General features: G+C 34.0%; 1 protein-coding gene across 1 annotated transcript; it reads right to left on the bottom strand.

Moving 5' to 3' along the window:
- Positions 1 to 10,174: 10,174 nt before the first annotated feature.
- Positions 10,175 to 13,514, bottom strand: LOC136068898 (tryptophan N-monooxygenase CYP79A68-like). The gene is made up of 2 exons (XM_065776724.1): positions 12,558 to 13,514; positions 10,175 to 10,801 (listed from the first exon to the last, which is right to left on the bottom strand). The coding sequence occupies exons 1-2, from the start codon at positions 13,512 to 13,514 to the stop codon at positions 10,175 to 10,177; spliced, it is 1,584 nt and encodes a 527-aa protein (XP_065632796.1).
- Between the last annotated feature and the right edge of the window lie 417 nt (positions 13,515 to 13,931).

Here is a 13,931-nt window from a genome sequence, read left to right as displayed (position 1 = left end):
ATAAGGGTCATAAGGTTACTACCCTTTTAGGGCTCAAACTTGATCTAGCCAAAACCCAATCAAGTCAACCAATTTGCTAGGTCAAGTCCATAATTGCTCCATGATATCCACATGGAGTTAAAGTACTATAAGTTCAAATTTGGTAAGGATGGGGTGTAAAACTCATGTTTTACATCATCCAATAAGTGATTGTCACATCACCATGTCGTTACAAAATTTAATATCTTAATAGAATTCACATTATTTTCATTAAAAAGGAAAAAAGGAAAAAAAGAAAAAAAGAAAAAAGATAGACCTGTTAAATGGATGAGTCAATCAAGTTCATATATATATATATATATATATATAATCATTTTAAACAACTTGTAAAATATATGACCCTTTTTCTTGTTACTTTTTAGGATTGGGACAATATTAGGTCAATGCATATTTTTCATATGCAAAAATAATATAGTAATAAAAAAATGAATAAATTGATTATATTGTGTCTTTCTTTCAATACAAATACAAAAACAAAAACAAACACTCAAATACTCAAAAAAAAAATTATAAAAAAAAAATGATATTTTAAGTTTACATGCTCAACTAATATTATCATCACCTCAAAAGAACTAAAAAAGTACTAGCTACCAGGGACAATATTAACTTATCAAACTCCGCATGTATACTTATTCCTATTGCATATAAAATAATAACAAAATTAAATTAGATAACTAAATAAAAAAAAATCTTTAAAAATAAAAAGATAACATGTTACGTAAAGGAAAAATAAGAAAATATATAAAATAAATTGCATCTCACTCAATATTAGTAGTAGATTACATGAAAGTCAAGGCCATTGAGTCGTTACAAAGATAATTGATTTCCACAACAAGAGTCGTCTCATACAGATTTCGTAAATTTAAAGTTCTCATAGGTCATTAATTATTTTGTTCTAACTTTATCAATCCTTCCTTTTCTTTACTCTATCTTTACGGTTAGCACCACCTTTCTACACAACTCTATAATTTTATCATTCAGCTAAAACCATGGACGTTAATACTGTACCAGTACCAGCCGTACCGAGAAAATATACCATGCTAGCCATTAAGTCAGTACTGGTACTCCTTTAAAATGTACCAGAAAAAATACCAGGTTACAGCAGCCTGTACCTAGCATACTTGGATATTTTGGCTGGTATAATTTAAAGCAAAAAAAAAAAATGTTAAAATTTTGAAATTTAAAAAAAAAAAAAAATGTTATTTAAGCTAATGTATTGGTTAATTAGTGTACTTAGGCTAATATTTAGACTTATAGAATATTTGGACTTTAAATTTTTTGTTAATAAACCTAAAAAATTAATAAATTCATACTTTCATAAATAAATTATGCCTAGGAAGAGTTTTTTTTTTTTTTTTTTTTTTTTTTCTTGAGATAATTTCAACCTATAGTGTATGCTTTTGATGGTAACTCATCAAACCAATACACCAATCGGTTTTTGGTGTCAGTGGGAATTGAACTTCAAATCTCTTATTCAATCATTAAAGATTTTACCAATTAATTGTTCTCTTTAAGGTCAATCTTCTTCAACTCACGTGGAATGCTCCTTGTAAAACTTTGTAGAATTCTTGCAAACAGCACCACAATAATATTATTTACTCTCTTTTTTATTTCAAATACAATAAAATTTAAAATATGATGTTCTTTCTATCTCCATGATAATTATTCTTATTATTTAACCAAAACATTAAGAGCATTTTTTTTTTTTGAGAAACCAACCAAGAAGGCTACTTAATTAAATAATGGAAAATCCGACAAATAATAGTTATAAAGATCCGGAGGAATAGACTCCTTCCAAACCAAAAAATGACAAGATAACTTAGCTCTCTTAGCTAAGGCATCCGCTAAAGTGTTACCTTGCCTACACACATGAGAGAAAGAAAAGCTCTGAAATGAGTTTACAAACAATAAAATGTCATGAATAATATGTCCATAAGATGAATGAGTAAAAAGTCTATTACTAATAGCCTGAGTGGGAGACGCCGAATCACCCTCAAAGACCACATTATGAAGGCCAAGTTCCTGAACAAACAGAACTGCACGCCTAGCTGCCAACGTCTCAAGAGTAAACATTGAATCGGGCACAGGGATTTTCTCTGCCAAAGCTGCAACGACCTCTCCATGCTCATCCCGAACAGCCACTCCAATACCCGCTACACTTATATCCTCAAAAATTGCCCCATCAAAGTTTGCCTTCACAAAACCCGTATCTGGAGGTTTCCATCGAGGTCGCTGTGCACGAACCTTCTTACTAGGACAACGCCAAACCTGCTAAAACTCCTACAAATGATGCTGCACTACGCCAGCTACTTGATTCAACAGCCAAACCACCTTACCAACCCGCATCTTGTTTCGGCAATTCCAAAGAGCCCAGCAAACCATCGCAAAAACTTCAGAATTTAGTGAGGAACAGACCAACAACTCAAGCAAGTCCCTGAACGAATTGACCCTAGAAAATTCAGAGGGTAGAGCTAGGAAACAGGAACACCACACTGAACATATAGTCTCACAAGACCAGAGGGCATGAAGAACTGACAATAAGTACACGCCGAGGACGGAACAATTTTCCATCCTTGGCGTCTAAATAGAATAAAAATTATAAAATATGTTAGGTTCTTAGGTCTTAGGATTTTATGTATTTAGAACTCTAATTTGTAATGTTGGCAAACCATGATCAAAACATTGTATTTAGTCTTATTTAGACTTGCTCAAAGTTGGTTTAATATTGTAAAGTTGGAATCGAGTGGCTGCAGAAGTACTTGGGACTTTCGGCCTGGCTCGATCGATCGAAGAATAGACTCGATCGATCGAAAATCGCACAGGTTGAATTTTCTGCAGAATTTCCAACTCAGCCCTACTTCATTAAACGTTTAGGGTTTTATGTTTTTACCCTAGGTATATAAACAAAACCCTAGCCACGTTTTTGGAGGTCGTCCATATTGTATTGTTGCTCATACATTGCTGTTTTGTGTGAATCTCTTGTGAGATCTTTGAGGAGCTTTCCTTTACACAAAACTTAGGGTTTTCATGGTAGAAATGATTTCAACATCTTGAAGATCATTACCGTTGCAACCATTGGATCTTAAAAGAAAAGCAAGCGGGGAGCTTGTAGCTGATTGAGGAATTCAAGAAAGAAGTAGTCCGTGGATTCGGAGCCTGCGCGTGGTCGTGTCAGGAAGTTCTACTGGTGGGTAGCATTAGGAAGTCGAGCGGGGAGCTTGTAGTCCTTTTGTATGAACTTCAATTCTTTCATAGTGAATTCAGGTTAGCCTTGAGGATCGGTGGGTCAAATCCTCCCCAGGTTTTTACCGTGTGGTTTCCTGGGTGATCATATCTTGTGTTATTTATTTTCCGCTGCTTTATATTCTTGATATGATTGTTTGGATTGTTTTAACCTAGAATTGCTTAATATTGACTAAGTAACAACTTGGCTAATTTATCTAGGCTACGCAATCTGTGTGTTTAAGGGGTCTAAAACCGTTCAAAATATATTGTAATGGAATAACTAAAGTTATTCATAAGTTTGTTTATGAGTTGTGAGATTAGAATAAAACTAAAGATTTATTTTAGGAAATATCTTACTCAAATAATTATATTTTAAAGTAATAATATTTTTTAAAATTTGAGAGAGAGATGAGTTATTTTTCATGATCTTTTATTTCCATAATTGTTATTTGCATATGGAAAGTTTATTTATTTAAAAATATATTAGTTTTAGAAATTATTACACCTAATAATTATTTTTCATTTTAAGCAATAGCTATTCATAAGGAATGATTATTCCTTGTAATAAAAATATTGTCCAACTACTAAATAGTTAAATCATAGAAATAATTATTACACTACAAAACATGTCCTAATTGATTTTTTGTTTAAGAAAAATTCAAATAAAAGTCTCTTATTCAATGACAAAATATATTAGCAAATAAAACTATAATCCCACTTGATATATAGCATTAACTGTTGGAGTATTTTAATATTAAATAATTAAAATGAATGAATGTTATAACATAAATGTAAATATGTGGGAGTGAATATGGAAGATAAGGAGTTAGTGAAAATGGTTAATCCCACATTGAAAAAGAGAGAGACTATTTTATTCCTTTTAATTGTGATGATTAATGCCCTAAAATAAATTGTCTCAAATATTGGGCTAGATACGTGCGCAAGGGGGAGGTGAGGAGTGTAGGTATCAAAATTGGAAATGAATCAACCTCTTGAATCCTCCTACTTGACAGCCCATTCAAAGTAATTACCATATCTGTTGGTGAGTAAATGGCCCGAATTAATACTCCATTTTTACTATGGAAAAATGAAGAGCCATTAACCCACTTAATGGACTATCCGTTTGGGCCTATTCATTCTTCAAAAACTCCTTATTTCACCATTAATTGTGTAACTCCAGCCTGTCAGATTAATATCCAACAATTAATTTTGTAACACCCACTACATCAGAATAATGGACCTAATTAATCAAATTAATTTGGGTAGTAATTTCGTGAGGCCCATTGAGCCTATAAATAGACTCATTCAGACCCAATCCAAGTTACTGCAAAAAAATACTGCAATATACACTAAAAAAAAATAGAGAGGTTCTTGGCAAAGAAGGGTGTTCTTTTTGGTGGAACTTTGAGCTTGAATACTTTATGCAGAGGTTGTTCTAGCCATATGACACTTGTGGGCTATTGTATCTTGGGGGAGACAAGTCAGAGACAGTCTGCACCGGTTACAAAGTTTAGCCAACGAAGGGCTTGAATCTCCTTAAAGAGAGCGAGTGTCGCGCTTCAGTCCAAATAGTGTTGTATAATTTTTCTTATTGAATTAGTAATATTCAAAAGTATTATTTAGTTTCTCGTTGTGTTATTTCCATTATTATTGTGTTTGCACCAACAATTTTAAGGAGATTCAATTAACATGGAGCCTACATAAGAGAAACCAAATGAGCCTGTTGGAGGACAAGAATCCATCAAAAGTTCTACCGATGGGATGAGTGAGGAAGAATATAGTCTCCATCAAGAAAAAATAGATAAGTATACAAAAGATGAATATAATTGTCTCTCTTATCTTTTGAATTGTCTTGCCAATCATTTCTATGATTATTATGATACAGCTTATAATTCTACTAAGAAAATTCGGAAAGCTTTACAAAGCAAGTATGAACTGAGAAGGCTGGTGCAAAGAAATATGCTGCTAGTAGATTTTTCCGTTACCAAATGGTGGATGGAAAATCGGTGGTGGATCAAGCACAAGACTTCCAAATGATTGTAGCAGAATTAAGATCTGAAAACATAAAGATTGGAGACAATTTGGTGGTAGCTGGCATAATTGACAAACTACCACAATCTTGGAGGGGGTTCCAAAAGACTATGCGGCACAAACAAAAGGAGATATCCTTGGAGACTTTGATCACACGCATCCGTGTGGAGGAGGAGGCTAGAGGACAAGATGCACTCATGACACGAGAGCAATGGGAATTCCACCACAAAGGTAAACCTTATGTTAGCCAATAATAATATGCCTAAAAATCATTTTCCTAGAAATGGTCAATTGAAGCCTAAAAAGAGAGCTTTTAAAAATAATAATAGACCTCAAGGAAGGGGAAACCCGAATAAAAATTACAATAAGAACCAAAAACCCCCTTCACAAGATCAATTTAATAGATCCTGTTTTGACTGTGCCAAGAGTGGGCATATTGCTCGATTTTGCAAATTTCAGAAACGTGAATCTGTCCCGCAGGCTAACGTAACCGAAGAACCTTTAGTGGCTATGATTACAGACATTAATATGGTGCAATATGTTGAAGGGTGGTGGGTAGATTCTGGTGCTAATAGGCACGTCTGCTATGACAAAAATTGGTTCAAGTTGTACACTCCTTTTGAAGAAGAAAAAACGGTTACGCTTGGTGACTCTAGCAAAACCAAGGTTCTTGGAAGTGGTGAGGTTGAATTGAAATTCACTTCTGGACGCGTGCTAATATTGAAAGATGTTCTTTACACTCCGCCCATGAGGAAGAATTTGATGTCAAGTTTTTTGCTTAACAAGGTTGGCTTCAAGCAAACTATGGAATATGATAATTATGTAATCACTAAAAAGGGATTATTTGTGGGTAAGGGTTATGCTTGTGATGGAATGTTTAAATCGAATGTTGAAAATAATAAAGCATTTACCAATTCAGTTTATATGCTTTCTTCTATTAATTTTTGGCATGCTTGTTTGTGTCATATAAATAGTAGATATGTGGGAATCATGAGTAGTTTAGGATTAATTCCAAGATTGTCAAAAGATTTTGAAAAATGTGAAACTTGTAGTCAAGCTAAGATTACAAAAAAGCCTCTTAAAAGTGTTTTAAGAAATACCGAATTACTTGAGTTAATTCACTCTGATTTATGTGAATTTGAGGGAATTTTAACTCGTGGAAGAAATAGATATATTATCACTTTTATTGATGATTTCTCAAAATATACAACTATTTATTTGTTGAAAAATAAAAGTGATGCTTTTGAAAATTTTCAAGATTTTTTTAAAAAAAGTTGAAAATCAATTCAGTAGAAAAATAAAAAGAATAAGAAGTGATAGAGGCCGTGAGTATGAATCAAGTGCATTCAACTCATTTGTTCAATCTTTGGGAATTATCCATGAAACTACTGCACCATATTCATCTGCTTCTAATGGTGTGACTGAAAGAAAAAATAAAACTTTAATTGAGTTTACAAATGCCATGTTAATTGAATCTAGTGCACCTTTACATTTTTTAGGTGAAGCTATTTTAACTGTATGTTATGTTTTGAATAGGGTGCCACATAAAAAGTCACACACCACAACTTTTGAGATGTGGAAAGGACATAAGCCAAATTTGGGATATTTGAGAGTATGGGGTTGTCTTGCTTATGTAAGACTTACTGACCCTAAAATGCCTAAATTAAGTATAAGAGCTACTACCTGTGCTTTTCTTGGTTATGCAATTAATAGTGCAACATATAGATTTTTTGATTTTGAAAACAAAATAATTTTTGAATCTGGTGATGCAATTTTTTATAAAGAAAAATTTCCTTTTAAATTGAAAAATAGTGAGAGTGAAGAAAATATTTTGTCACAATCTAGTTCTTCTACTTCACATTTACAAAATCAAGAAAATTTTGAAATGGATCCTAGAAGGAGTAAAAGAGCTAGAGTTGAAAAAGATTTTGGTCCTGATTATTATGTTTTTAACATTGAGGAAAATCTCCAAAATTTAAAAAAGGCTTTAACATCACCTGATGCTATATTTTGGAAAAAGACTGTAAATGATGAAATAGAATCTCTAATTTCTAATAGAACTTGGAAATTAGTAGATCTTCCACCGGGTTGTAAGACCATAAGTTGTAAATGGGTCCTTAGAAAAAAGTTGAAACCGGATGGATCAATAGATTAGTTTAAAGCAAGACTTGTTGCAAAAGGCTTTAAACAAAAAGCTGATCTTGATTTCTTTGATACTTTTTCTCCGGTAACAAGAATTACATCTATTAGATTGTTAATTGCTATTGCTGCAATTTTTTATTTGAAAATTCATCAAATGGATGTAAAAACTGCTTTCCTAAATGGGGACCTAGAGGAAGAGATTTATATGAATCAACCCGAAAGCTTTGTAGAGCCTAAACGAGAAAGCAAGGTATGTAAGCTAACTAAATCCCTATATAGCTTAAAACAAGCCTAAGCAATGTCATGGAAAGTTTGATTTCTGCATGATTGAGAATGATTATAAATCAAATGAATGTAATAAATGTATTTATTCTAAATCATGGAATAATTTACATGTTATTATTAGCCTCTATATGGATAATATGTTGATTTTTGGCTCAAATATGCATGTTATAAATGAGACAAAAAATATGCTTAAAAGCCATTTTGATATGAAAGATCTTGGTGAGACTAATTTTATTTTGGGCATGAAAATTACAAAAATATGTGATGGAATATTTCTTGATCAATCACATTATGTTGAGAAAATATAATTTTCATGATCACAAAAGTGTGGCTACTCCTTTTGATTCTAGTATTCATTTATTTCCTGTGAATAAAGATGATGAGATTTTTAATCAAAAGGATTATACTAGCATTATTGGTAGTTTGCGTTATGCTACTAATTGTATTAGACCTAACATTGCATATGCAGTAGGAGTACTTTGCAGATTTACTAGCAAGCCTAGTAAAGATCATTGGCTAGCTATTGAGCGAGTCATGAGATATTTAATTGGTACCAAAAACTATGGCTTATTTTATAAAAAGTACCCTGCTGTGATTAAAGCTTTCAGTGATGCCGATTGGAATACTTTGTTAGGTGATTCTCTCTCTACCACTGGTTATATTTTTACTTTAAGTAGTGGTGCTATTTGTTGGAAATCTAAAAAAGCAAACAATAATTGCTAATTCAACAATGGAAGTTGAATTAATAGCATTAGCTTCAGCTAGTGAAGAGGCAAATTGGTTTAGAGATTTATTATATGAAATTCCACTTTGGGAAAAGCCAATTCCACCTATATTAATTCATTGTGATAGCACTGCTGCAATTGGTAGAGTTAAAAACCGTTACTACAATGGTAAATCCAGACCTATAAGAAGAAAGCACAGTATCGTGCGATCTTATTTGAGTAGTGGCATCATAACTGTAGATTATATTAAATCTAATGATAATCTTGTAGATCCATTTACCAAGGCCTTGGCAAAAGATAGAGTCTGGAATACATCGAGGGGAATAGGACTAAAGTCCATAGAATCATGAGCCATATATGAGGATACCCAACCCAAGGACCAGAGATCCTAAGAATTGGGTTCAATGGGAAAAACAAATCATACGATGGTCGTAAGAAATGCACTATTTATTTTTTTTAATTATTTATTTTGTAAATAATTTTTTAATTGTTCATCCCAATGATGTAAGTGCATTTATCCTATAATGTGGAGAGGTTGAAGAAAAACTCTTAATGAAATTTGTAGCTCGTATGAGTGGGGTGTCAAAATTACAGGAGCACCCTTGACAAAATTTCACCTATGTGAGTGTGGGGGTGGGGCCGCTCCCTATGAGATTTAGACTTAATCTCAAATACACTTATGAAACTGGGATCAGCACACGGCTGTAAAGTGTTAGCTATAAAAGCTCATGTCAACACCTGGGTTGTTATGTGTAAGTAGTGACGCTTAATTTCCCTAAAGTAGTCCTAGTTCAAGTCAAAGACCACTATGACTCCGGAGTTGAGATCTTTATTTTACTAAGAAAATGTTCAATGCAAAGCACACCTTCATGATGTATAGTGACCCATCTTTGCCTGGTAATCTCTCTTTAACTAAAATTTAATATTAAAATGAGTGGGGGATTGTTGGAGCATTTTAATATTAAATAATTAAAATGAATAAATGTTATAACATAAATGTAAATATGTGGGAGTGAATATGGAAGATGAGGAGTTAGTGAAAATGTTTAATCCCACATTGAAAAGGAGAGAGATTATTTTATTCCTTTTAATTGTGGTGATTAATTGGCAAAAATGAATTGTCTCAGATATTGGGCTAGATACGTGCGCAAGGGGGAGGTGAAGAGCGAAGGTATCAAAATTGGAAATGAATCAGCCTCTTGGATCCTTCTACTTGACAGCCCATTCAAAGTAATTATCATATCCGTTGGTGAGTAAATGGCCCGAATTAATACTCCATTTTTACTATGGAAAAATGAAGAGTCATTATCCCACTTAATGGACTATCCGTTTAGGCCTATTCATTTAGACCCAATCCAAGTTACTGCAAAAAATACAGCAATATACACTAAAAAAAAATAGAAAGGTTCTTGGCAAGGAAGGGTGTTCTTTCTGGTGAAGTTTTGAGCATGAATACTTTGTTCAGAGGTTGTTCTAACCATACGACACTTGTTGGGTTGTTGTATCCTGGGGGAGACAAGTCAGAGACGGTCTACACCAGTTACAAAATTTAGTCAACCAAGGGCTTGAATATCCTTAAAGAGAGCGAGTGCCACGCCTCAGTCCAAATAGTGCTGTGTAATTTTTCTTATTGAATTAGTAATATTCAAAAGTATTATTCAGTTTCTCGTTGTGTTATTTCCATTATTATTGTGTTTGCACCAACATTAACTACACGAGATTATCAATTAAGCTGGGTACAAATGAGTAGGCAAGCGAGGTTCTGCATACACATGCAAGGGTTTGGGGAGGAAGAGTTGGTCGTTCTCTTTAAGGTCAATCTTCTCCAACTCAGGTGGAATACTCCATGTAAAACCTTGTAGAAGTCTTGCAAATAGCATCACAGTAATGAGTGTCCCTAGTGTACCACCCATGCACCCTCTTCTTCCTCTGGTGAAGGAAATGAACCTCAGGTCAGGTTCTGCAAGCCCTAACTCATGTGAATTATCCTTGAAATGTCGCTCAGGGTTGAACCTTAAGGGGTCCTCCCAAACTCTTGGGTTTCGACCCAGGCCTAATCGGCTTAGCAAGACTTGGCTACCTTTAGGGATGAAGTAGCCAGCCACAGTAAGATCTTCTTTAGCAACATGGGGGAGATTGAATGGTGCAATTGGGTGAAGCCTAAGAGATTCCCTTGCACAAGCCATCACATAGCTTAGGTTAGGAATGTCTGATTCTTCAACAAGTCTCTCTTTTCCAACCACCCTGTCTAATTCCTCTACTGCTTTTTGTAGCTTCTCAGGTTGGTTTAGAATTTCTGCCATAGCCCACTCCACTGTATTGGAAGGATTATCTATAGTTGCAAGGAATAGTTCCTACATGAATAACAACAAGGCTATTAATAGGTATACAAAACTAAACATTTTTGTAAATATATAACATAGACATTTCTGTAGGGAGAAAACTGGAAGGATCCTCTAGAATTCTTTTATTTTATATTTTATTTGAGATAAAGATTATACTCTAACCTAACGTAAGTGTATATATGCGTAAAACTTTCTCCTAAAAACTTAAACTCTGTAAGGTTGAAATTTATCAACCATCTTGTTAGCTTTATTCCGTGCCAATTTGCTTGTAATTTAGCACTTAGTAACCCTGTATTTAGGTGAGATTTATGTAAGGATAGTGTGTGAAGAGAGTGTAAAGAATTGCTCAACTTTGTGCAAAGAAGCAGGGACTCACGGCTAGGACTCGCGACTTGCAAACCGCCAACTGCTGCACATGTGAGAATAATGCGGGAAGGTGAAAGGTCACACCAGCTGTTGTACTAAAGGATAAAAGTCCCAGACTGGCCAAGCCGTTATCTCGCAACTTGAACTCACGACTTAGACCAGTCGCGAGGCCAAGCCGCCAATCAGCCCTGTTTGGGAAAAACTGACTTTTTGTATTTCAAACACACACCACTATATATAGATCCTTATACCCACGAAATGTAGAGAGCTTCCAGGGAGAATTTTGTGAGAGAAACCCTAGAGAAAAACAAGATTGCCTCATCCCCAATCTTCACTAAGAGATTCTTCAAAATTCCTCTACTCTCTTCCTCTCCATTGATACATCCTTGAGAGGTTATTGACCAAGTCCTTTTCTCACCACACCCACGTTTGTGAGAAGGTCTTTTGGTGCCAAGGGAAGCAGTTTAGAAGGGAACAATGGTTACTGGTTGATGCTATGGGTTATAGCGGAATCTGGTAAACTAGAAAAGAAAAAGGTTCGGCGCAATCTCGTTGGAGCAAGAAGCTTAGAGGGCTTAGGTACCTGGATAGATTAGCTTTGAAGAGTCTATTGTTGTTCATGTATCCCAACTACATTTTCTAGTGGATTATTGACCGCTTGGAGAGCGACGGAGAGATTTTACACCAAGGGCTTCGGTTTCCTCTTCGATAACACATTGTGTGTTGTCCTTGTGTTTGCATTTCTCTTCCCTTTATCTTTGCCTTTTATTTTCTGTTGTTGATGTGATTATAATTGGCTTAAATTGTTTATCAATTCTATGTTTGGCTTATGTTCATGTTCCACACATTAATTGTTTGATAATAAGCTTGAATTGATATTTTGTAATTTTGGGTCTAAACGTTCAAGAGTGTTTCACACACATATTAAACATTCAAACTCCGACTCTTACCCCCTACCACACAAGAACTTGTGGCATGCTAAGGATGTGTGATGATAGAATCCCCTAGAATTCTTAGAGTAAATAGAAATCAAATCTTATATTAAATCTTGTCCATAAATTTATTACAAAAGATATGAGTGAATATTCAAAACAATAATAATTAATATTTCTTTAAATGACACTAACCGGCAAAATTGAATCAATGATAAAAAGAAGAAGAATTCCAATCAATTGTTTAAACAAGAAGTTATTTGTAATTTCTTATACTATGCAAATAAGATCCATCAATTAAAAATGATTAGGTGGATACTTCTTTTCTTATCAAACCTAGGTTTGTTTTCAATAGTGAAAAAAGAGTAATTATTTGGTATCTAATTAAAATGATAATTAATGGAGTATAAAAGTCGTGAAAATGGGAATAATATCTTAAAAACCGATTAAATGTTAAAGTATATCACCGTGATTTGTGCTTTGATCTCTGCCACTGATAGCAATGGCTTCCCATTGTCATCCTTAACTGAAATGAAAACATCAAGAAGGTCTTCAGGCTCGGTCCTCTTCCCCTCTTTCCACATTTCTACTCTCTCATTGATAATCGGATCCTCATATTTTTTGATAACATTCAAAGCATTCCTCACAATCTTTTCATGTCCATCTAAATCGAGTGGCTTCAAGATTGGCAAGTAATCAGAAACACACAATGCATACACATACAAAAGAATAGCAAATAGTGCTTTAATATGCTCTTGTTCTTCAACACAAGGCCCCCCATCCTCTCTTCCTTGCCCATAGTACCTTCTGTTGAACATCATTCTCCTTATAATATTTCCAGTGAAGTGTCGGGAAACTAACCTTACATCAACAACCGAGCCTGATTTGCATATATTGTTAATCACTCGGAGAATATTATCGGCTTCTTCCTCTCGCTTACTACGTAGCCATTCGAGTCTTGTCTGGTTCAATATCTCGTGACTGAGCACCTTCCTCATCTTCTTCCATTGCTTTCCCCAAGGTGCAACGACTACAGTCAAGAACCCATCACTGAACATACTAGTGGTGACTGTGATAGGCCTTGATGCCATCACTGCATCATGTTGCTTCAAAAACTCCATGGCAATCTCTGGGGAAGTTACTGGCACAACATACACTCTTCCTAGACGTACACAAGCGATTTCTGTGTTCAACTCTTTCATGAGGCTATGCAGCCACCTATATCTAGGTTTTTTCATCCACATCTCTGGCAGATTTCCAACAATAGGCCATGGTTTTGGGCCAGGAGGGAGGGGGGCTCGCTTGCTTTTGGTGAAGATTTTTGAAAGAAAGAAGAAGATGAATGCAAAGAGAAGCGCAAATAAGAAGGTTACATAAATGAAAGCATATTCAAACCCATGACTGAAGAAGAAAGATAAGGACATGGTCGATATAATGTCAAACATATATGGCTGCGTCTTTTCTACAAGCTAAAAAGATGGGAGTATATGTAGAATGCTTTTGCAAATACAATACCATGGCTATATATACAATGAATTCCCCATGATTTTAGTTAATTAGGATGGCAAGCTGTAAAAGCTATTTATTAATTAATATTAATTACTGTTAATTAATATTGATTAATATTAATTAACAGTAATTAATATTAATTACTGTTAATTAATTAATATTAATTACTGTTAATTAATATTGATTAATATTAATTAACAGTAATTAATATTAATTACTGTCAATTAATATTGATTAATATTAATTACTGTTAATTAATATTGATTAATATTAATGACTGTTAATTAATATTGATTAATATAAATTAATTAATATTAATTACTGTTAATTAA

Source organism: Quercus suber, unplaced genomic scaffold (assembly GCF_002906115.3).
Source record: "Quercus suber isolate HL8 unplaced genomic scaffold, Cork oak 2.0 scaffold_140, whole genome shotgun sequence".
Taxonomy (NCBI): Eukaryota; Viridiplantae; Streptophyta; class Magnoliopsida; order Fagales; family Fagaceae; genus Quercus; species Quercus suber.
This window is presented reverse-complemented; position numbering and strand designations above follow the sequence as displayed.